General features: G+C 35.4%; 1 protein-coding gene across 1 annotated transcript; it reads left to right on the forward strand.

Annotated features, from left to right (window-relative positions):
* Positions 1–7,811: 7,811 nt before the first annotated feature.
* LOC131427688 (protein male-specific lethal-1-like) lies at positions 7,812–9,913 on the forward strand. The gene has a single exon (XM_058591102.1). The coding sequence runs from the start codon at positions 7,974–7,976 to the stop codon at positions 9,537–9,539; it is 1,566 nt and encodes a 521-aa protein (XP_058447085.1). The 5' UTR covers positions 7,812–7,973; the 3' UTR covers positions 9,540–9,913.
* Positions 9,914–24,107: the final 14,194 nt, after the last annotated feature.

Below are 24,107 nucleotides of genomic sequence, written 5' to 3' on the forward strand. Positions count from 1 at the left end.
CATGAAAATTTATCAGTGGTTTCATTCATTGGACAAGCGTCTTTCGAATGCGATTTACCACAATTCAAACACCGTATATCCATATGACAATTTTTGGTTCCATGACCGAAGCCTTGGCAACGACGACATTGCGTTAAGTTTGCAATACGATTATGCCGTTTATAATGTTCCCAATGAATTTTAATGTGGGAAATGAAACGTACTTTTTCTAAAGTTTTCAAATTGTTTACATCACTTCGATTGAAGTGTATTAGGTAAAGTTCATGGGAAATTCCAGAGCGTGGTTTAGAAGTACCATTCGCTCTTTTTTTCATAAGTATTACTTGGGAAGGGGCAAAACCAAGCAATTCTTTTAGTTCATTTTTAATTTCATCAATACTTTGATCATTTGATAATCCTTTCAAGACAGCCTTGAAGGGTCTGTCTGATTTTATATCATATGAATAAAATTTATGAAGTTTTTCGGACAAATATCGAATAAGACGTTCGTAATCTTCCAATCCATCCACCAAGACTCGACATTCTCCTCTTCGTCCGATTTGAAATGAGACTTTTACTTCCGGGAGAAAAGTAGAAAGCTCAGTACGGAATGCTTTGAAGTCGGAAATCATCACCGTCACTGGTGGCATAGATTGATGTTTCTTCCCAGAACGACAAGCGTCCATTTTGGGAATTTTTGAAGAATTTTCTTCTATGTCGCTACAATCGGATTCAGGAAGAATCTCGTAAATATTGTTAGACGGCATAGGATCAACGGTAGGGAAATCCGTCCGTTGTCTTTTATTTTTACATTCAGATTCTATAAGATCGTGAATGTTATTAGAAAAATGTTGAATAACGGATTGTGATTTATTCCGTATTGAATTATTTTTAGCCTTAGGCTTGTTGCCTTTCCGGTTGGACGCAGGCATTTTTGAAATTAATGAAATTTTAAATTAAATTAACTAGGCTAAATTAGTCTTCGATTAGACTCCTAGCTAGCCTTAAAAAAGGCTGATTAATTTCTTAGTCACTCTAATATCACTCTTTGTATCACTTAGTCACTCTAATATCACTCTTTGTATCACTTAGTCACTTAGTTAGTGATTCAGGTAGCCTTGAAAAAGACTGAAGCCTTGAATCAATGAAACTCTAGGTAGCCAGAAAAAAAAATTCCAGGAGCCAAGAGCTATACGCGTGCGGTGCGAACGACTGTTCAACACCGACTGAAAATCTTTCTTGTTATATTAGGTTTAAACTACTATGTATTGTGGATGCCACGGCGAAGAAAAACTTATGTATATTGCCTATGAAATAAACGTATTTATGAAAAAAAAAAAATCTTTCTTGCGATCTATCGTCATTTTGATATACTGAAATTTTTTTGTTGTTTATAAATGCAACGATAGAACATCAAAAGGGTGTAAAGACTGTCCAGAAAGTATAGACGCACTTTGATTTTGATAATTTACAAGTATTAGGTATTCAATTTTTATTCGATATACTGATAATATTAGACTACAACAACAGAATGTTATTCCCAACATTTGCTACTTAGCCATTGTAGACTAGCTGACGCACCTTCTTGCGAACGTTCCTCATTAAACTCCGTACAGACTTCTTGGCGACAAGTTTTGACACTTTTTTCCAATCTTTTTCGAACTGTTGAATGGTTTCGGCTGCCGAGACATGTTTCCTAAGATGTGCCTTCGTTAATGCCCAAAATTCCTCAATTGGTCGAAATTGTGGGAAATTTGGTGGATTCATGTCTTTTGGGACGAAAGTGGCATTTTTGGTAGTATACCATTCTACCGTTGATTTCGAGTAGTGTCAAGAAGTAAGATCTGGCCAGAAGACAACAGGATCCTTGTGGCTTCGAATCATGGGTAGAAGTCGTTTTTGTAAACATTCCTTGGTGTATATTTCGCCGTTCATTGAAGCAGTGGTGATGAAGGATTTCGAAATCTTACCACAGCTACAAATTGCTTTTTTTTTACGCAAAAATATTAATTTTTTGAAAATGCTTTGCATTTTGCATTTTTTAAACTTTTCGACTTTATGAAAGAACACAAACGCAAGTACAAAATAAAATTTGGTTGACTACTACCGCTTTACTAATAATAGAGGGTTTTTATTATGTTAAAGTATCTTATTAAACTATGTAAAATGAAAAATGACGCTGAGCAATCATGCATAAAGTGGTTTTCGTGGTTCAAATTTGGGATTTCTTTATATGAACTACAAAAATGGTCCCGGACAGCAGAAAAAGTGAATGTGGTGGGATCAACTGGGCGCTACTCATTATGAGCTACTCAAATTAGGTGACACCATCACTGGTTCCATATACATATTACACTTGCTGCATTTGGACAGAGCATTGCATGAAAAGCGGACGCAATATGAAGATCTTCATGGCATAGTATTTTTGCTTCATGACAATGCAAGACTCCATGCTTCGAAAGTTGTAAAAGTTTTTTTTATAATCGCTGCAATGAAAACTTCTGCCCCAGCCGCCATTTTTTATCAGACATTGTTCCATACGGTTGTCATTTGCTCCAATCCATGGTAGTTATGCACCAGGTCAGTTACAAAAACTACGACACCACCAAAAACTGAATCGATTCATTCGTCGAATCTGAGGAAAAGGAATTTTTCAAAAGTGGTATCCGAGTCTTACCAGAAAGATGACAGAAAGTGGTACATAACGATGGAAAACGGTACTGCAATGATACTCTCTCTAAAAATCATGAAACTTAGCTGGAAAAAACGCTACTAATTTTTTTCCAACGCCTAGAAAAAGATTTATATAACGACATTTATTTTGGTGTTTTATGTTATGTATGTTATAATTTTTCTGATTTTATTTATCATATAGCCGTTTATTTAAATTTTACTTCATTTGCAACGACTTCATTTACAAAAGTATAGCCGTTGTCTTTGTGATTTTTATGTCGACCCCGCCAATAATTGAAAATAACCTTTAAGGTGCAGAGATATGTAGGATCGCATAATGGTTTTTGAAAAGTAGAGAAAAAATGCTATAAAATCAAACACTATTGAACATTGGCAACCCTTTCTTATTTATATAGAACTCTAATCGCAAAACATCATCATTGCGTCATGTATTTTGTATGGAAGGATGAAAAGAAAGTTTACAATACCCTATCTTTGAGAGGAGGAGAGATTATTTCTTATTTCTATACTTTAAACAGTAATCCTTCACTTTTCTGAGAATTCAAAAAAATTAATACAGTGCAGGAAAAAATTATATTTATTATTTGGATTTCTGCCACCTTGGCATCACTGTGCGTGGTCCCGGCAAGGATTTGTAATCGAGTTTCTCGTAAGTTTCGTCGTCCATGATTATGCAGTTCAAATTTCCAGCAAGAATCGTATTATACAGCTTTCGAACCCTCGGCCTGATCGATGCTTCTCGTTTCGGACTACGTTTTGGTTGTTTTTGCTTCTTATAGGTTCGAAGATTCAAACGATCCTTAGCACGAAGAACATTTGACTTCGAAGTGCCCACTTTTTTGGCCACATCCCAAACTGAAACCTCCTTCTTTTGCTTGAACGCCTTCAGTATACGTTTATCCAACTGAGGTTTAGCAGGACCTTTTTTCGGCCCGTTTTCGGTTTATCCTCAAAGCTGTTATCCTCACCAAACTTCCTGATTGCATTTCGCACGGCTTTTACACTTGCTCCTTCCATTTTTGCTATCTTTCTCAGTGACAGTCCGCGTTCTGTGCACCATTTGTACACAATTTTTCGACGTTGTTCTGTCGAAAGTCCACGCATTTCGAAACAAACTAATGAAAACGAATAAACAACTGCACAAGTGGTTAGAGAAGAGTGTAAACAACAGGACGCAGCCATAAAAATTGACAGATTCTAAACCATTGCGAAATGGCAGCGGTTTTTGGTTTCGTCCATACTTTCTGGGACAGTCTTTACATGAAATTTTCTTTAATGCAAATTACAACTTAACCTAAAAAGTAATAAATTTTATAGCCCACAATACATGTGTCATAGATATACTTTATTTCACACATTAACACGAAATTAGTTTTGTGAACGAATTGATGTTCAATTGTCTAATGCTCGCTCTAGTTATTTTACTTTTGGTGAGTTGTGTTTGCTAAATTGTTATACCATGCTTGTCTTGATTCTGGAAATAGATTTTGGACCTGAATTCTGGATTCAACCCATGAGCTTTGGATCTGGAAATAATTTCTGGATCTGGATTCAGAACCGATTTTATTGAACTGAATTTTGGTCCTGAATTCTGGAACTGGATTTTGGACACGAATTCTGAATTTGGATTCAAGGCCTGGATCCTGAAAATGAACTCTGGAATTTGATTGTCGGTCTGCATTTTGAAAGCTGAATTCTGGCAATAAATTATGAACCTAGTCCTAATTTTGAACTTTCGACTTACTGCTAAATTCTGGACTTGGATTTTGGGCACGGATTCTGGACCTGAATTCTGAATCTTGATTCTGGAAATTAATTTCGAACCTGAATTTTATATTCTGCACTAGAATTCTAGAATTTGATTCTGTATCTGAATCATAAATTTGTATGCTGGAGCTGGATTTTGGTTCTGGGAATGAATTCTGGACCTTAGTGCTGAACTTTTATTCAGAACCTGGATTCAGCATCTGATTTCTGGACTTGAATTATGAATCTGAATTAGGAGTCTTGGTTCTGAGCCAGAATTCTAGGACTGTATTCTGTATCTGATATGTAATTTTAGTTCTGTGTTTTGGAGTAGGATTCTGTAAATGAATTCTGGATCAGGAACTGAATTCGGTTCTGGTTCTAGCATCTGAGAGTGAATTCTGGACCTTTAGATTTTTAATTCAGAACCTGGATTCTGCATCTGATTTCAGGACCTGTAATGGAGTCCTGAGTTCTGGAAACGTATTATAGAACTGGACTCTGGACATAAATTCATAGATTCTGCACCAGTACTTGGATTCTGGAAATGTATTTTGAACCTGAATTCTGCAACTGGATTTCGGACATGAATCATAAAACTGGACTCTTCACTTGGATTCTGGAAATGAATATCAATTCTGAACATTAACTCTGGATCTGAATTTTGGGTCTAAACTCTAAAGTACACTTAGGACCGTCTTTCTGGGCCTATATTCTAAACTAAACTTCGGAGTAGAACTCTAATCCTGGATCCTGAATCTTGATTCTGGACCTGAAAAAAAATGGAAATGGATTTTGAACCAGAATTCTGAAGTTTGGACATGAATTCCAGATCTTAAAAATAAATCTGGATCTGGTTTCGGGATTTGCATTCTAGATCAGAATTCTACAACTGGATTCTGTATCTGAACTCTAGACATGAATTCTAAATCTGTTCTTGAGTTGGATTCTGTAAATAAATTTAGGACATGGATTGTGAATCAGGAACTGGATTTTGAATTTGGATTTTGGTTCTAGAATCTGGAGTTCTAGACTTGACTTCTGAACTTTGATTGAGAACTTCACAGATAAAAATGTTTTGTGAATTTACATCTATTTTCATGCACATTTTTAGAGCAGGTAATTAAACATAAATTTACTTTATATTTCTGTACGTTCGAATATAATTTAAACGCAAAACTAAGTGTTAATTGAAATATACAGTTATACTCATTCAAAATTTAATGCATTCCAATTTAGTTTTACATCGATGATGGTTTTCAATCAAACTTTCGATTCAACCCTTGTTACTATTGATTTACATGTCGTGTAAATTTCATTATTTCTTTCTGTGTTGTATTCTGCATCTGACTAGGATGCAAGTTCGTAGAAACGTACGGAGTGCGATTCATTGCTTCCTCGACTGTTGTTCTCCAAAATTTTTACGAATTTTACGGTTTTACGAAGATTTGACAGAATCGTGTTCATTTATCAGGAAACGCTTTTTCGAAAATTTACATTTACATTCGATTCACCTTTCCAAATATGTTTCCCGTGTCATGATGTAAGTATGTATCTTGAAAGAAATTTGAGTTTTCCAAAATCGAAAGCTCTCAGTTAAGTGAACAATAGTACAGATATCTACGTACTAGCTCATTTGATTGATTGCCAATTTTCGGAAATGGTAATCCCTTAGGACAGGACCTAACAATCGTTAATCCACTTCCAGGACCAGTTTCGGACCAGCTCGTGATTGGTTGAAATTGACATAAGCAAATACAAGTTGTTGAAATTAATATCACTGCAGGGTGGTAGAAAGTTGTCAGTATCGTCGGTAACAATGTTTCTTGATATTGCATATTTTGTTTTTTGGATAATCTTTTTAAAATAATTAATTTCAATAGGATTAATATTCAATTTGTTTTTAAGTCCTATCAATGTGGAAAGTATACGAGTACATTTAACAATCACTGGATGATACAAAGAGAAAGCCTGAAATCACGAAGTGTGATATGGACGAGAGTATTTATTATGTTGGTTGAGTATAGCACCGAATCTATGAACACTTCTGTATGTTAGTATTTTTCTGAGATAGAATATGTTGAATACTTTAGTAAATAAAGCTGCAAAAATTTTTTACCCAAAACTAAGTCTTTGAAATTTTTTTTATTAAACTGTTTCAACTAAACGTCTTCTTCAAAACAAACTTCTGATCAAAATGAATCCAGAGCTATATTTTTGACTGATATAACATTTGTCTAAGTGTTTTCAAATGATAAATTATCGCATGTTATAAGGGGAGAAACTTTTCAGAATGAATAATCATCTCTACTGGCAATAGTGATCGCGAGGCATCCGGAATAATAAGAGAAATATTTTTCTGGAATAAGAAGCCAGTTGTCTGGTCCTGTCCTAGGTAATCCCTTTTAGGAAACCTTTTAGAAAATCTATTTTTTTCTCTTTTTAAGGGGTTCGCCAGTTTGCTCTCTGAGAATTAGAGTTTTGGTAGGTGCAAGTTCACATCTACAATCGAGAAGAGACATTCACTTCACGCTAGATTTTTGTTTAGCTATTGGTTAAAATGACAAGTTTATTTTTGTTTTATTCGAATCGAATTCTCGTGTGATTTATGCGACATGGAAATAAAGTTGTCTTTAACACTTAGAGAAATCGTATGATAAGTGTTAAAATTGTTGTAGTTGGAATATTTCTATACCAGGAAGGAGGATTTTGTTATCGTTCCGAAACGTAGTGGAACGTTTTGAAAGATCGCGGAGATCAGTCGAGTAGGTGGCAGTAGTGTTTCCAACGTATAGCAAATTTGAAATTTACACAGGATTTTGAAAAACATTGTTCGACCCTGTTTATCTGTTATCTGTGGTAATTGTAATTGTAGTAGCATCGAATTCTAATTATCTATCTCCGTATAACTCAATTTCCACAATACTAAATTAAATAATATTTTGCTAATCATGCACAACAAATGTTTCAAATATAAGGTAGGTAATAATTACTACTCGGGTAGTATTTTAAGAACGTTCAGTTTGATTTGTAAACGAAAAGAAGTGTTTAAAAATTAGTTATTGTTCCTATTTGTACGTACGTACTTTGTTTATAACGTATATATGTACTTTGTTTATAATCGCGAGAAGATATATACTCTCATGCTTTCTTCCTAATCCAACGAACAGTACACATCAGGTAAAATTTGTACCGTACAAACCTATAGCAAGAAGCAAAAGTAAAAGATTATCCCCTCAACGATCGTTTCGAACGAACTAAACCGTCAACATAAATACCCCTTGTCAAGCCGCACGAACACGAATGACGTCGGTAGACAACTGCACAAACGGCTATTCACCTACCCCCGGTGCCACAGTATATTCAACGCTGAGTGACGTTTCGTGTCAACGGCTTTTGATACTGCGTTGTTTTCGGCTTTCTGGAAAAGTTTCACTTCGGCGTGCATGTTTTATACACCGTAACGTTTTACTGTTTTTCAAGTGAATTTAGATGCATTAGTTGGTGTTTCTCGGTGAAAAGTAAACGACCAATTCGGGTACAAGATTGCAACCATGATGATGGAAAATCTGGATCATGTTTATTGCAATACGGCGTCTACCGATGTCGGCAGCAAAGATTCCACGGAACAAATGAGCCTCTTCAAAGAGGTTAAACAGTTACAGTCAATTCTTTTGCTGCATCTCGATCTAATCCAGGAGCAAAGTGATCAAATCTTAGCCAAAGATAAGCTGATAATTAAGCTGAAAGATGAGAATGAGATTCTCAAGCATCAGCTGGAGTTAGTCAACAAGCGAATGCAGCATATGAAGCAACAGAAGGAACAGCGAGAAGTGAGCATTCCAGTAAGAAACGTCACTGCTGATAAAGTGTTTGATTACAATAGCCGAATCATTCCAAGTGCAGTAGAACAACCAGCCTCCGGTGAACATATTCCCGAACTGACTAGTACAGTGAGAAACATAAAGAAAGAGGTGGTTTCCAGTGACTATGATGGTTTTGATTCAATTTGTCAGGACTTTACCGGTGAGCTAGAGTCTGATATCAAAATCGAAAATAATGAGATCGAAGAGGAAATATTTCTCAACTATTCTAAATCGGACGACGAGTCTGGCCCATCGAGTGATCTTCCGCCGGTTGTGTCTCAACCGGTGAAAGATGTGCGACCGCCGAGTAGCAGCACGCCGATCAGTTATGACGTCAGCATTTCGCAATCTTTTGAAAACATTGCCGACGGCGCGGAATCAAACAGCAGCAACCACAACAACAACAACAAAAACGTAAACAACCAACTTCAAACTGCGGGACAGCACTCGGCAAAGGACGCCGCAGCTTGTGGAGATGAGAAAGTTAGCAACTATAACCCGTTGTGCTCTTCGGGAAACTCTTCCGACGGAAGTTTGACCAAGAAATCCTACAGCACATCGTTTATGATAACAGAGAAACCGTACATTTCTTGCAATTGGAAAGATGAGGCAATCACAAACGAATTGGAACGGTTGTTAGAAAATGAAGCTGCCGAACTTGAAATTCCCTGTTGGACCATTATTAATGACAGTTATGATAATCCATCGGGCTCTAGTGAAGTGACGTCCGAAAATATTAGTGACGAAGCATATATGAAACGACACGCCAAATTTGAATTGGATGAGCGACGTCGTAAAAAATGGGACGTACAGCGGATCCGAGAGCAGAAAAACATCGAACGGTTGAAAAAGCGACATTTGAAAACCGATTCAGATAACGAACAGAAAAATATCGGTTCGTTCTACCCGTCGATCGAGTCAATCAAGTATATTCACATCATCGACGAGATTCCGGTGCAAGCGTTTGGAGAATTGATTCCGGTCTTGCCGGCAACGAGTTTTAGTCTACCCTGGATGATGGGTGGCATTGATACAACGGAAAACGTAACGCCATCGGAGTTCGGTCCTGGGCCGTTATTCAGTGCGGCAACCGGCGTTCCTACTCCCGCTACGGCAACCTCAGCTGCATCAACAATAACGAGTAGCAGCACTGAAGGATCCCAGGAAATTAAAACCAAATTCCTGCATCGTCTGGCACCGAATCTGGCAGCACAAAGGCAACGGTTTACTAAACGTGTTAAGAAGGAAACATAGAGTGAAAGTGGTTTATTGGAGGAACTTTGTTGCAAATAACTAATTTATGCTCAGTGCGCATAACTAATGTTATCCTGTTTTTTTTAAGTTTCGTCTTCGAATCATCAGTGCTCGGTAGTTCGACTTTAAATTAAGTCAAATTCTGTTACTCAAATATACTTGCATGCAATTTGAACAGATACGCGTTGGTGAATCGAAGACGATACTAGAAATAAGGATGAAGGTAGAGATTTTAAAGAGGTCAAGTGCTTTAACAAGAATCTACTTGAAGTGATTGAAGTTTTGTATGACAAAGATGTATCTAATAGGAATGAATGTTTTCTGATAGGATTAGGAGTCGTTGTATAGAGTGTAAAAAGATGCAATAAAATGTTTAGAAGTATGCTGCTGGTTTTATTCGATTCGTTTAAGAAACCCAAATCTTCGCATGGTTATTTGGTTGGTATTCTTTGAACAGTTCAGTTAATGTTCTGCACTTTTACTCTTTGCTTCCAATATTCATTCATTTCAATCAGTCGTAAACCAAACTACCAATTGTCTACTCGTCGTACATAATGTAAGGTAACCGTTCCTTTGTTCATCGCAGCCCAACGTTTTATCAAATGTATTCAAACCTTTAGAGTGCCATGATATTCAACAGCTCAAAGGATTAAATTGAAGATTGGCTCATATCGCATCGAAACTCGTTGAATGTGTGTCTGACAATGTTAATAAACTGGTATACGAAAATCGATTATTATTGGTATAATTCTTTATTTTAAAGAATGTACTCGAAAAAAAAGGATGTCAAACAATCGGTTGAGGCTTGATTAGCTTTCAACTTTCTGGAAATACAGTGTGAAACATTTTGAAAATCTATTTTAATCCACCTAGTCGCGTAATGATGCCTTTCTCATATCAAACATATTCTCATATATAACACTATGGTATTCTATTCAAAAGGTTCTTCTTCGATTCTAAAGAGATTGTTCGTTCATTAACCTGTTTTATTCCACCTAGTGGTGTAATGATGCCTTTCTCATTTTCATTTTCTCCTGTATACTATAGCAGAAATTCCCCGAAATACTACAATTTAAAAAAGTTCAGAAAATAGTTTTGAAGATTTCTGTTGCATAATACTACTACATTGATACACTACATTTGAATTTAAGTTAGTGAAAATCTATTCAATCATATGGGAGAAAGTGAAGTGAGCTCCATTTTATCATATTTAATTATTATTACCTGTACTTCCGGAACCGAAAGCTGGATATCGGCATAGTGACATTCGGTTCATGGTTGAATCATGCACTAATTTGACTTACACATTTTTTACGATTCTCTATGACGAATTGAAGTTTGGAAAAAAATGTACCGGAAGTCGGACTTGGATAAAATTCTGCACATCATTTATGGGACTATCAATGGTTTATTTGGTTACAGAGTCTCATGGTCTGCAAACTAGCGAAAATCACTAGCCAATATAAAGAGGTAGCTTATGAACAAAGTATTCCTGAAATTAAAGTTTTCATAATGAGCACCATATATCTGGAACCAGGCTTTTGATACGAATGAAAATTGGGATATTCTTATGGCATCTTAAGAACTTCCATCTCCGATAAAAGTGAGTGACATTAATTTCACACTTTTAATGCACTATTTCCATATTTTTGGTGCATATCTACCTGTAATTCCGTTGAATACATATGAAATTCCGGAACTATGTTTGAAATCATGAGACCTTTAATTTGAATTAAAGTTTGTGAAACTCGGTTCAACCAAATACAAATAATAATACGCCTAATAGTATGTTCACATTAGCACTGATATCAATTGATATACGGATATACTTGATATCCGATCATATCATGTGCGATATCACTGGATATCCCATACAATTTGATGTCAACGCGTACCACCATTTTAGCATGATATCCGAGATATCACGTACGATATCATGTCGAGTTGTCAAAAATCGCAACTAGCAACACAGATTATGGCATTAAACGCACTCATTTATGAACGTCATTATAATTTTGATTTTATCAACGAATATTGGCGTTCGGAAACCGATAAAAGGGGAACTTCAATTATTCATTGAATTGTAGGAGAGAAAAGCAATATTATTGATCTTACTCCTAATGGGAACATTCAATATGACAAGTTGATCACCTCGGTGAATGACCGTAAGGTTAAAACCGAGGGTAAATAAAGCAACATAATAATAATAATAATGACAACTTGATTGTTAAACGATATCAATTCGATCATATGTGAACACTTCGACATGATATGTATATCATCTCGGTATATCAAGTGATATCAGCTCTAATGTGAACATAGTATAAGCAAATACAAATAATAATACCCCTAAGTCCCATACAAACGAACCGCCAATGTTTGGTTCACAGCCTGAACAAGTAAGCCTAGCAAATTACTCCCTTTCATTGTGATAGTTTGAAAATGTGGAAGGAGATCGTTTCTGGCAACGCTTTATGCTAGTTGCTACGGTTAGAGTGACTATAATCAGAGTGGCGACAGCTGTTCGTTTGGAATGACAGCTCCCAGTTCGAAACGAGCAAACGACCTGTCAATTCAATGTAAAGCTAATGGAATGTTTTGAATTGTTGCCAAAATTACGGATGAGATGTCGTCACTCTGGTTATAGGCACTCTAGCTACGGTGCAAAACAAACTTGTTTGTTTATGTTTATCGTTGCTGTATTAAACTGCAACAATCAGTCTAAATATCACCGGCACTAGCACAAAAGATGAAAAATGAACACAAACACCCACGAATCTACTAATATCAATACATTCATGGTGGCTTAACCATTCTAGATTATTGTTTAACTAACATTTCGCTTGTGATTTGATTATCAAATAAAAACTGTTTGTTTATTTATTTTTCACTATAATAAACAGTAACTATGGTGAACTTGTTCTTACCCTTCAGTGTTACTAGTTTTATAGAAAACTCGTTAAAGTACATTGTCACTCTGACAGTGTACCGCACGATGCAAAATGCGTTCTTGAAAATTTGTCGTAGTATTCCGTATTATAATTTGTATTTGGTATAAGTCCTATACTAACGTATCGCAAATTTTTGGTTCACCAAATGTTCAACTTAGCCTAGGTCCTTTCTTTTTAAAACCTTGACAGGTCGTAGTTACCAAAAAATACACTTACTGCAACATTATTTGATGTTGCTATGGTAATATTTGTTTGTTTAGAGATCCATAATAAATAAAAGTCACTATCAAATTATCTCAAAGAATGATAATGTACATCATTAAATCAATTATTTTGATCTCTCTCTTTCCAGATTTGTTGGTAGTCGTTGTCAAACATAGAACATGGATTGGTTTTCTTAAACGATCGACGAAAGAATAAAAGTTACCATAATCATATTTGCACAAAGATTTTATATGAACTTTGTGATAGTCCATACGAATGTAAAACCGTCAATATCAGATATTGACTGATAGGATTGCGTTGTATCATTCTATTTTTTCTTAGTTTTTTACTCGTATAAGTTTATGGCTTTGTGTTCTGAAAGCCTTGAAACTCAGACTTCATAAACGAACCTTTTCGCTAATAAGCCTAAGTCTTGCAAACCAGTTGCCGTATGTTCGAGCCCCGACCTGGAAGGATTCGTAGTGTCAGTAGAATCGTAGCACCAGCCATGCAATGGTTCTGTACACTCTGAATGGGCTGCGAAGTCTGTTGAAACAAAAGGTCAAATTCCGCTACAGGAATGTAATACCAAGGCTTTGCTTTGATAAAAAGTTCAGTCACCATATTCGGATGTAATAAACTTACGAAAACTATTAATTGTTCAAATTCTAGATGGAAAAAATTTGTTTTAATTACGTTTTGTATTATTAGATGAGGGCTTTGACTTTGTGTTACGGTTTATTCTATTGCAGATATGCTGTTTTAAACTTGCCCTAAACAATTTTATTTGGCACTTCAATTAAACCGCGGATGAACTTTTGGCTAATTGCCTATCTCAAACATCTCAAGATTTGAGTTTCTTATTTCGTATCCTAAATGCAGAAAATCATTAATTGTTTTTTTACTAATTATTGAAACCTAAAAAACATTTGAATGAGAATTATGGACACTGCAGTCTCCATTATTCAAATAGATATATGATTATAATAAACAGTATCCATGGGGAATTGATTTTCAGCATTCAGCGTTCAACAGTTCTACAGAAATTTCATCAAACTACACTGTCACTCTGACAGCGTACCATGACCGGTGTACCGCATAGTACAAAACGAGTCCACGAAATATCATCAGAGCATTCCGTATTATAATTTGTATTTGGTTCAACCATCTTCGAGGAAATGAAGTGACATTATTTTAACATTTTTGGTGCATATTACCCTGTAATTCCGGAACCAGAATTCGGATCTAATTGATATTCAGAAACTTTGTATGGGACCGCGAGACCTTTCATTTAATTCTAAGTTTAAGAAAATCGGTTGAGCCATCTCCGAGAAAAATGAGACATTATTTTCACATTTTCAATGCATTATTTTCACACATTTGGTGCATATCACCCTGTAACTCCGGAAGCGGAAGTCGGATCCAAATGATATTCAGGAACATTGTATGGGACTATGAGACTTTTGATTTGAATCTAAGTTTGTGAAAATCGGTTTGGCATCTTCGAGAAAAGTGAGTGACATTATTTTCACATTTTTGGTGCACATCACCCTGTTATTCCGGAACCGGAAGTCGGATCGAAATGAATTCAGGATTTTTGTGTGGGACCATAAGACCTTTCATTTGAATCGAATGGTATATGACATTCGGCCTCGATTCAAAAGTCGGTTTTTGCAGTGATTGTATAGTAAAAATGAACTGCTTAGTGCTAAACTAAACACACTTTACCCTATAACTCCGTAACGGAAAGTCGGATCCGAATGCAATTCTGGAATTCCGTATAGGGCCACGAGATTGGTGAGATTGATTGCATAATATTTCTGTACGGGAAAAGCAAAAAACTCAAAATTTCTGATCTCAACCTATTCGAGCGTCAAAACTGAAGAATTTTTATAAATGATTTAGCACGGAAATCATGCTTCTGATCAGGCCCATACCCTGGATAAAAAAATAATGTTGCTTATGCACATAATTTTCGGGCGCCTTTTGCTGGTGTTTTTAGCAGACACTCTAATCTTTTCCACTGCAACTATTATTATTAAGTATTGTGGCTGTGGCCGAGAGTAGGTTTTTTTTTTTTTTTTTAAATAACTATTTATTGGAATTATTGGAATATATGAGTTAAAATTAAATTATTAAGATTTAAATTGGGTGTTCAGCCACAAGTGGTGACTTTTCAGCCCTGTTATATATATATATATATATATATATATATATATATATATATATATATATATATATATATATATATATATATATATGATTTGGTTATTACCATGAAGACATCATTTGCTTCCGCAATTCTGAGATTTTTGTGTAGGGAAAATTCTAAACCTACTTGTATTGTGTAATGGGGAAAAGGAACTTATATACTAACTTACTAACTAATACAGAGAGCGAATCGATTCAATTGAAGATTGCATCGATTTTTGTCGGAATTTGCTTATAATATTATGTGACATTACATCTAATGGTTCTATATTTGTGAGTCTGTGTAACTCATTTGTACTAAACCAGGGAGGACGCTTCAGAATCATTTTCAGAATTTTATTCTGAATCCTTTGAAGCGTTTTCTTCCTGGTGGAACAACAGCTTGACCAAATTGGTACCGCATAAAGCATGGCTGGTCTGAAAATTTGTTTATAAATTAACAATTTGTTTTTTAGACAGAGCTTAGAATTTCTGTTTATAAGAGGATATAAACATTTAATATATTTATTACACTTTGCCTGGATTCCTTCAATGTGATCCTTGAAAGTGAGTTTTTTGTCATACGTTAAACCTAAGTATTTAGCTTGATCAGACCATGTCAATTCCAAGCCATTCAATTTGAGAATGTGATTATTGTTTGGTTTAAGAAAAGAAGCTCTTGGCTTGTGAGGAAAGATAATTAATTGCGTTTTTGCTGCATTTGGTTTAATTTTCCATTTTGACAGATAATCACTGAAAATATTTAAACTTCTTTGTAGGCGACTGCAGATCACTCTTAGATTTCTACCTGTGGCTAACAGACTTGTGTCGTCACAGAATAGCGATTTCTGACAACCAACGGGTAGATTTGGAAGATCAGAAGTGAAAATATTATACAAGATTGGAGCTACACTCGAACCCTGCGGAACACCGGCTCGTACGGGTAGCAATTCAGATTTACAATTCTGATAGCTAACCTGAAGAGTACGATCAGTTAAATAATTTTGAATCATTTTGATCAAATAAATAGGAAACTGGAAATCAGACATTTTTGCTATTAAACTTTTGTGCCAAACACTGTCGAATGCTTTTTCTATGTCTAGAAGAGCAACTCCAGTGGATAACCCAGAAGATTTATTTGATTTTATCATGTTCGTTACTCTGACAAGTTGATGAGTAGTTGAATGTTCATGACGAAATCCAAACTGCTCTGGTAAAAAAATTGAATTCTCATTTATATGAGTCATCATTCTTAACAAGATAATTTTTTCAAAAAGTTTACTGATAGAAGAAAGTAAGCTAATTGGGCGATAACTTGATGTTTCTGCTGGGTTTTTATCAGGTTTTAGGATAGGAATTACTTTAGCGTTTTTCCATCTTTTTGGGAAGTAAGCTAATGAAAAACACTTGTTGAAAATTTTAACCAGGAGTCTCAAGGCAACATCGGGAAGATTTTTAATGAGAATATTAAAAATTCCATCATTACCAGGAGCCTTCATGTTTTTGAGTTTCCTAATAATTGATTTAATTTCATCAAAATTCGTCTCAATAATGTCATCGTGTGATAACGCTTGGGTTGAAATATGATCATATTTCAGTGAGACTTCATTTTCAATAGGACTCACAACGTTCAAATTAAAATTGTGGACACTCTCGAACTGCTGAGCAAGTTTTTGAGCTTTTTCGCCATTTGTAAGAAGTATTTGATTTCCTTCCTTGAGAGCAGGAATAGGTTTCTGAGGTTTCTTAAGAACCTTAGAAAGTTTCCAGAAAGGTTTAGAATATGGTTTAATTTGTTCAACTTCTTTAGCGAAATTTTCATTTCGCAAAAGAGTAAATCTATGTTTAATTTCTTTTTGTAAATCCTTAACTATGTTTTTCATAGCAGGATCACGAGAACGTTGATATTGTCGTCGACGAACATTCTTCAACCGAATGAGCAGTTGAAGATTGTCATCGATGATAGGAGAATTTAATTTAGTTTGAGCTTTGGGAACTGAAAGATTTCTAGCTTCGATAATATAATGATTCAAATTATCAATTGCTGTGTCGATATCCGCAGAATTTTCTAAAATAGTTTCATGATCCACATGATTTTCAATGTGAGATCTGTAATCCAACCAATTTGCTCTATGATAGTTGAAAATAGAACTAATTGGATTAATTATAGCTTCGTTGGAAAGTCTGAATGTTACAGGAAGATGATCTGAGTCAAAATCAGCATGAGTAATCGGTTCACTACAAATGTGACTTTGATCTGTTAGAACCAGATCAATTGTAGACGGGTTTTTCACGGAAGAGAAACAAGTAGGATTACTGGGATGAAGAACTGTAAAGTAACCAGCTGAGAGTTGATTATGAAGTATTTTACCATTACTGTTATTTTGCCTACAATTCCACTGGACATGCTTAGCATTTAAGTCCCCTATTACGAAAAATTTCGATCGATATCTTGTAAGTTTTTGCAAATCGCCTTTAAAGAAATTTAATTGTTCGCCGGTGCATTGGAATGGCAAATATGCTCCAGCGATGAAATAAATTCCATGAATGGTTTCAACTTCGATTCCCAAGCTTTCAATAACTTTAGTATTGAAAGAAGGTAAAATTCGATGTTTAATTTGCCGTTGGACAAAAATGGCAACTCCACCACCAATTCCAGTAAACCTGTCAAATCGATGAACCACATAATGTGGATTACTTTTCAATTTTACATTTGGTTTAAGAAAAGTTTCTGTCACAATGGAAATATGAATTTTGTGAACTTTGAGAAAATTATAAAATTCATCTTCACTCGATTTCAAAGATCGAGCATTCCAATTTAAAATATTCAAATAATTATTTAACATCACTGTTAAATTTTAAATTCATTATAATATTATTTGCAAATTTCCATCCGATTTGAAATGCTTCAAAAAGTGATGAAGTCGAATTCATTTGGATGATCATTTGAAAAAGTTGATCTTGTAGGTAGATCATTTTATTTTCAGTTATATCGCCTAAATCGACTTCATTTAAAGAAGCGAATGGCATTGAAGGAATATTTGTAGGTAGACTGCCATTAGAAGAAGATGATTTGGTCGGTCTACCTATTAATAAATTGTTTTCGTTAGAAGAAGAACTGCAAGGCGGTCCTGTGTTTTGATTATTTACATTAGAAGAAATAGGAGATAGATTTCTACCTAATATACCAGCATAACTGACACTAGAAGAAGATGATGACGAGGTCGATCTACCTGTCAATAAATTGTTTTCGTTAGAAGACGAATTGGCAGGTGCCTTAGAAGAATTTTCAGGTATGTTCTGTAAATTTAAGGTCGTTGATTTGACTTGTTGTCTAAGCGAACGAGCGTTTAAAATTTTTTCCCTGACAGGACATTTCAAATAATTGGATTTATGATTTCCATTGCAATTTGAACATGAAAATTTATCAGTGGTTTCATTCATTGGACAAGCGTCTTTCGAATGCGATTTACCACAATTCAAACACCGTATATCCATATGACAATTTTTGGTTCCATGACCGAAGCCTTGGCAACGACGACATTGCGTTAAGTTTGCAATACGATTATGCCGTTTATAATGTTCCCAATGAATTTTAATGTGGGAAATGAAACGTACTTTTTCTAAAGTTTTCAAATTGTTTACATCACTTCGATTGAAGTGTATTAGGTAAAGTTCATGGGAAATTCCAGAGCGTGGTTTAGAAGTACCATTCGCTCTTTTTTTCATAAGTATTACTTGGGAAGGGGCAAAACCAAGCAATTCTTTTAGTTCATTTTTAATTTCATCAATACTTTGATCATTTGATAATCCTTTCAAGACAGCCTTGAAAGGTCTGTCTGATTTTATATCATATGAATAAAATTTATGAAGTTTTTCGGACAAATATCGAATAAGACTTTCGTAATCTTCCAATCCATCCACCAAGACTCGACATTCTCCTCTTCGTCCGATTTGAAATGAGACTTTTACTTCCGGGAGAAAAGTAGAAAGCTCAGTACGGAATGCTTTGAAGTCGGAAATCATCACCGTCACTGGTGGCATAGATTGATGTTTCTTCCCAGAACGACAAGCGTCCATTTTGGGAATTTTTGAAGAATTTTCTTCTATGTCGCTACAATCGGATTCAGGAAGAATCTCGTAAATATTGTTAGACGGCATAGGATCAACGGAAGGGAAATCCGTCCGTTGTCTTTTATTTTTACATTCAGATTCTATAAGATCATGAATGTTATTAGAAAAATGTTGAATAACGGATTGTGATTTATTCCGTATTGAATTATTTTTAGCCTTAGGCTTGTTGCCTTTCCGGTTGGACGCAGGCATTTTTGAAATTAATGAAATTTTAAATTAAATTAACTAGGCTAAATTAGTCTTCGATTAGACTCCTAGCTAGCCTTAAAAAGGCTGATTAATTTCTTAGTCACTCTAATATCACTCTTTGTATCACTTAGTCACTCTAATATCACTCTTTGTATCACTTAGTCACTTAGTTAGTGATTCAGGTAGCCTTGAAAAAGACTGAAGCCTTGAATCAATGAAACTCTAGGTAGCCAGAAAAAAAATTCCAGGAGCCAAGAGCTATACGCGTGCGGTGCGAACGACTGTTCAACACCGACTGCCGAGAGTAGGTTATTGTATTACATTTCTTAGCGTTTATTGTACATGACAATTTCAGTCGCACTAGTCTAAGACCTTCTAAATATCCACCCCCAGAGCACGGAATTTCAAAAGACTTATGATAGATTTTGAGAAGTGGTCCGAGATAATTTCCTTACTTCGATTCGATTCTTCTAAATTTGTTGGTCATATTAGTTGATGACCATGCAAACTTACTTTGGCTGTACAGGTTTCGGTATTAGGTTCCGAAAGTAGTGGTCTGCAATTCCAAAACGACTCACTTTCTCAGAGATGACTTGAGGTTTGGGAATAGTTTATCCTAAACCGTAAGGCTCCTTAACAGTGATTTCGGTCTTTAATCCCTCCATTAATGCACGCAAATTTCTGCATTGAGGTTGTCCTCCAAAAGTATACTATGACAATCCCAGAAAACCGGCATCATGATCTTTCCGACACTCATTTCCAGGCATTTGTGCCGCTTCGAAGTACCATTTCAATCCATTGTCGGATAATCATTTTGTTCTCTTGCGTATAATAATGGATCCAACCAAACATGTACTCGAAGTGCGCTTGCGCTCGTCTTTGTAGTCCTAAACAAGCATGTGCGGAATCCAGCAACAGGATTACTTTCTCATCTGCAGAGTCTTGCCCAACTATGATAAACTCGCATAATTCAAGTCATCCAATACAATTTAGTGTCTTTTTATTATTGTCGTTAATTTTGCTTCGGATTTCATTTTATTTTACTGTTCGTTTCGTATCAAAAAAACTTTTGTCTCCGTTTCTGATTTCGGGAGGGGCCGTGCCTGCTCCTGATACACTTTGCAGAACTATAAAACAAAATTTACATATTTATCTGATATGCAGATAAAAAAGCAGCCACAGGTTTAATACCAGTTTCCCATCCATTGACATCCACTACGCAACCAAAGTATGATACACGCTAACTTTTGTTCTATGGCTTGCATTACTTTGTTCTTTTCTAATTTGTCATTTCGTCATCGACTCATTAGTGCATTAGCAGTTTATGCCGAGCTGCTAACGGTTCGCTAAAAGGATGTAAAGTTAATAATGTTTTCAAAGTGGTTAGAGAGCAGCAACGGAGTTTCGTTCCTTCAGCACTTCAGTAAGGACATGGCATTTCGTTGCAAAAATTGTTTTGTAAATAGCATTAATTTTACGTATGCTTGCCAGTTTATGTTGGACTGCTAATGAGTCCAAGACAAAACGCAAAAACCTAGTGGTGCGATAATGTTTTTCTATTAAACTGCTTTTCTACTGCCATTTAAAAAGTTTCATTGAAGCATTTATAAAATCCTATCTTCGGCCATTAGTATTATGAGCTTATCAAATAACCTAATAGTAGCTTTGAAACGAGTCTTTCTAAATAGATTCTTTTTCTCCGAGGAATTTTGTTGCATTGAAAAACAATGGAATTTGTCGGTTGCGTCACATATAACATTATATATCTCGAACCAAAAATGTTTTCTATACTTCTTCTGAAATTCATAGAAATTGTTAGCTTTCAAGTGAACCTAAGTTCATCGAAATTCGATGAGTCATCTTCTAGAAAATTCTGCCGAAAATAAATTTGCTGTTAGACGTTCACGTCACTTATACTATTATATCATCAGAATCGGAAGTGACAACCATTTTATCTTCGAGCTTTTTCCACATTTTAATAGAAGCTTTTAAACGAGCCAAGGCTAGTTAACATCGGCTCAGCCAGCATTAAAAACAACGCGTTTTGTCGCTTACGTCACTTGTATCATTATATATGCTGAATCAGAAGTGACAGATTGGTGAAATCGGTTCAGCCATCTCGGAGAAAATCGAGCGGTAAAATATATTTGAAACGTGCTTAAACATATATATCACACTATGGGTTTCCAAGGGTCCGTTCGAAAGTCGGCTTTTCCAGCAATTATATTACCTGTTTTTTGGGGAAAGACAAAAATAGCCTAAACTGGTACTTATGCGGTAACCAAATCCCGAAGTAACTTGTTTTTATTGTTCTAACTTTGGGAATACTGTGAATCTGAAATCTGCAAAACTCTTTGAATATTCTTTCTTGTTTAAACTTCAGTCAATTATTTATTTATTTATTCATTTACTACAAATACATAATTTACAATGTTCTTCTAATACAGATAGTAAGAAGTTCGCAGTACTGATTATAATGACGCATTATTCGGTTTACTTGACCATTTTTCCCATAACTAGTTCTATCATAATATGATCAGTATGTAACGAGGAAAACAGATTGGATAATTGACATGTGAACACAACAATGTAATGAAAACCGCGAAAATGTGACCGCAAAGACGGGAATCGAACCCGTATCTAATTCTTAACCGGAGATAATATTTTGCCAATTAAACTACCCTGCATATGAAAACACATGAAGAGAAAGTCATTCAAAAGGGCGTATAAGCAAGTGACAGTTTCTCTATAATCACTCTCTCTTTCGATTATTGTGATGTTATTTTTTTTTTTTTTTTTTTTTTTTTGTTTCAATTATAGAGGCTTTAACATCTTAGGTCATTCGCCTCTTCGGATCAGAAAATCTTTCTGACCCTATGTGCGGGGTTGGGAATCGAACCCAGGCGGGCTGCGTGAAAGGCATCGACTATCCCATCACGCTATACCCGTCCCCCTTTATTATTATTGTGATGTGATTAAAAAGATTTTCTTTGATATCACTATTCTGTTTGAAAGTCGAAAGTTTCGGATATCATTTCATGCAAAGAGTTGAGTGATAAACGTGGAAACCGCTTGGTAATTAATAGAAGAGAAAGTAAACAAAGAGAAACTGTCACTTGCTTATACGCCCAAATAAAAAATCAACCGAGATTTGTGGAAACTGATGAAAAATTTGAAATACTGTCGCGTAACGAAAAAAAACTTCATTATTTTTTTCTAAATAACCTCCTACAAAATAACGAGTGAATAGGATTTTGATAAAATAGTTACCAACAAAGGCTTTTTTATCACTCAATTCACAATCGTAAAAGACAAGCAATAAAATGAAGATGATAAAATACCAAATAAAACTTTTCTTAGAAGCTAGCCGGAAATCGATAAGTTGAACGAAGTTTAATGAAGAGATAATTTAGTACAATAGAGTAGTTAGATGTGAAACGTTGAAAAAATCTGATAACTGAAGGGAAAAAAAACTCCTGCAATTGTCGCCTTGTACGACATGGAAGCAGGAACCCAGTGAATCTACCCAATTAACCATATGCATTCTATCACTGCACATTTACAACTCTATTTTTACATTGCGAATGTATAGTTACACTAATCCTACATACTTTAAAGCAATGTGCATTAAATTTGCACTCAAAACGTTACTGGGCATTATCTTACAACTTTCCGCCGTGATATATATCGACATTCAATGCTACATTTTTACGCCAATTTTTAAAGGTGAATTAACGTAAAGTTATAATGCGTCGTGGTTACTTGGGCATTCTTGGCTCATTTCCGCCGGATTCCACACGACATCTAGGCTGGTACTGTCCGGAAAAAGATAATAGGTACTATCAATCCCCTAGTGGACGCTAGCCCTATTTTGAAACTGAGTTTGAAAACTAAATTCTAAACCTTCTAAAAATAACTTGAAGTCCAGAATTCAATCCCAAATTCCAGATCTAGTGATCAAAAACCGAATGCGATAATTAACTATCTGTTGCTGCTGTCACTTGAATGCGACTTCCCACCACGACGAATACGAATGAGCACTACGACCTTATCTTTATGTCACGCAGAAGGTCTATTGTGTGTGGAATATCTTCACCAAGACGTCGAGTTCCATCCAACGCACAAGAAGAAATAATCGATTATTTTTTTTTCAAAGATATATTTATTAAGGCACAATCCATTTAGGTTTACGATGCCAAGGGATGATCGATTATTGACCATAGTTCTCCTTTCATACACTTTCAGTTGAAGATATGTGCTTGACTACCCGTTTCCACCGTTTTCCATGAGCGAGAAAGACAAGCAAAAGTAAAGAGCTTTCCACATTGTTAATTTTTGAGTTGTTTGTGCTTATCTCACACTGTTGAAAATAAAGAGCGATTTTTTAAGAGTTATAGGATTTGATTTTTGAAAACCCATGATCCACATCATTTGTGGACCCATGATCCACATCAAACAGTGACTTTTTTGCTTGTTGACGTATTCATTCAACCAGAAATGAGCCTCGTCGCTGAACACAATTTTTCGATAAAAAAGTGAATCTTCTTTCCACTTTCCCAGCGCCATGATCATGATTAAATTATAGACCAAACTGAACAAGTTTGACAATGACACAATACACGATTAACGGGTGATCTGTCAAACCAGTGTTGCCAAAAAGATATCAGCAAAAAAATCACCCTTTCTAATCCTAAATCCCTGATCATATTTTTGATTAAATGGAGAAAGAATTCTATTGATGCGTTTAGTACAAGTCGAGGAATTTACGATTAAGTGCTGTCCATTTTTCCACCGGCGATTTTTAAAAAGGCGCCATAGTAAAATAAGTATTGGGAATCCAGATTTTTCTGATAAAGAGATAAATTACGGGTAATAAATTTGAAGACTGCTCAGTCAGACG

The sequence above is a fragment of the Malaya genurostris genome, chromosome 2 (assembly GCF_030247185.1).
Source record: "Malaya genurostris strain Urasoe2022 chromosome 2, Malgen_1.1, whole genome shotgun sequence".
NCBI classification, from domain to species: Eukaryota; Metazoa; Arthropoda; class Insecta; order Diptera; family Culicidae; genus Malaya; species Malaya genurostris.

Excerpts from the sequence above, each read along its gene's own strand:
- LOC131427688 (XM_058591102.1), top strand. The coding sequence starts at position 7,974 with ATGATGATGGAAAATCTGGATCATGTTTATTGCAATACGGCGTCTACC.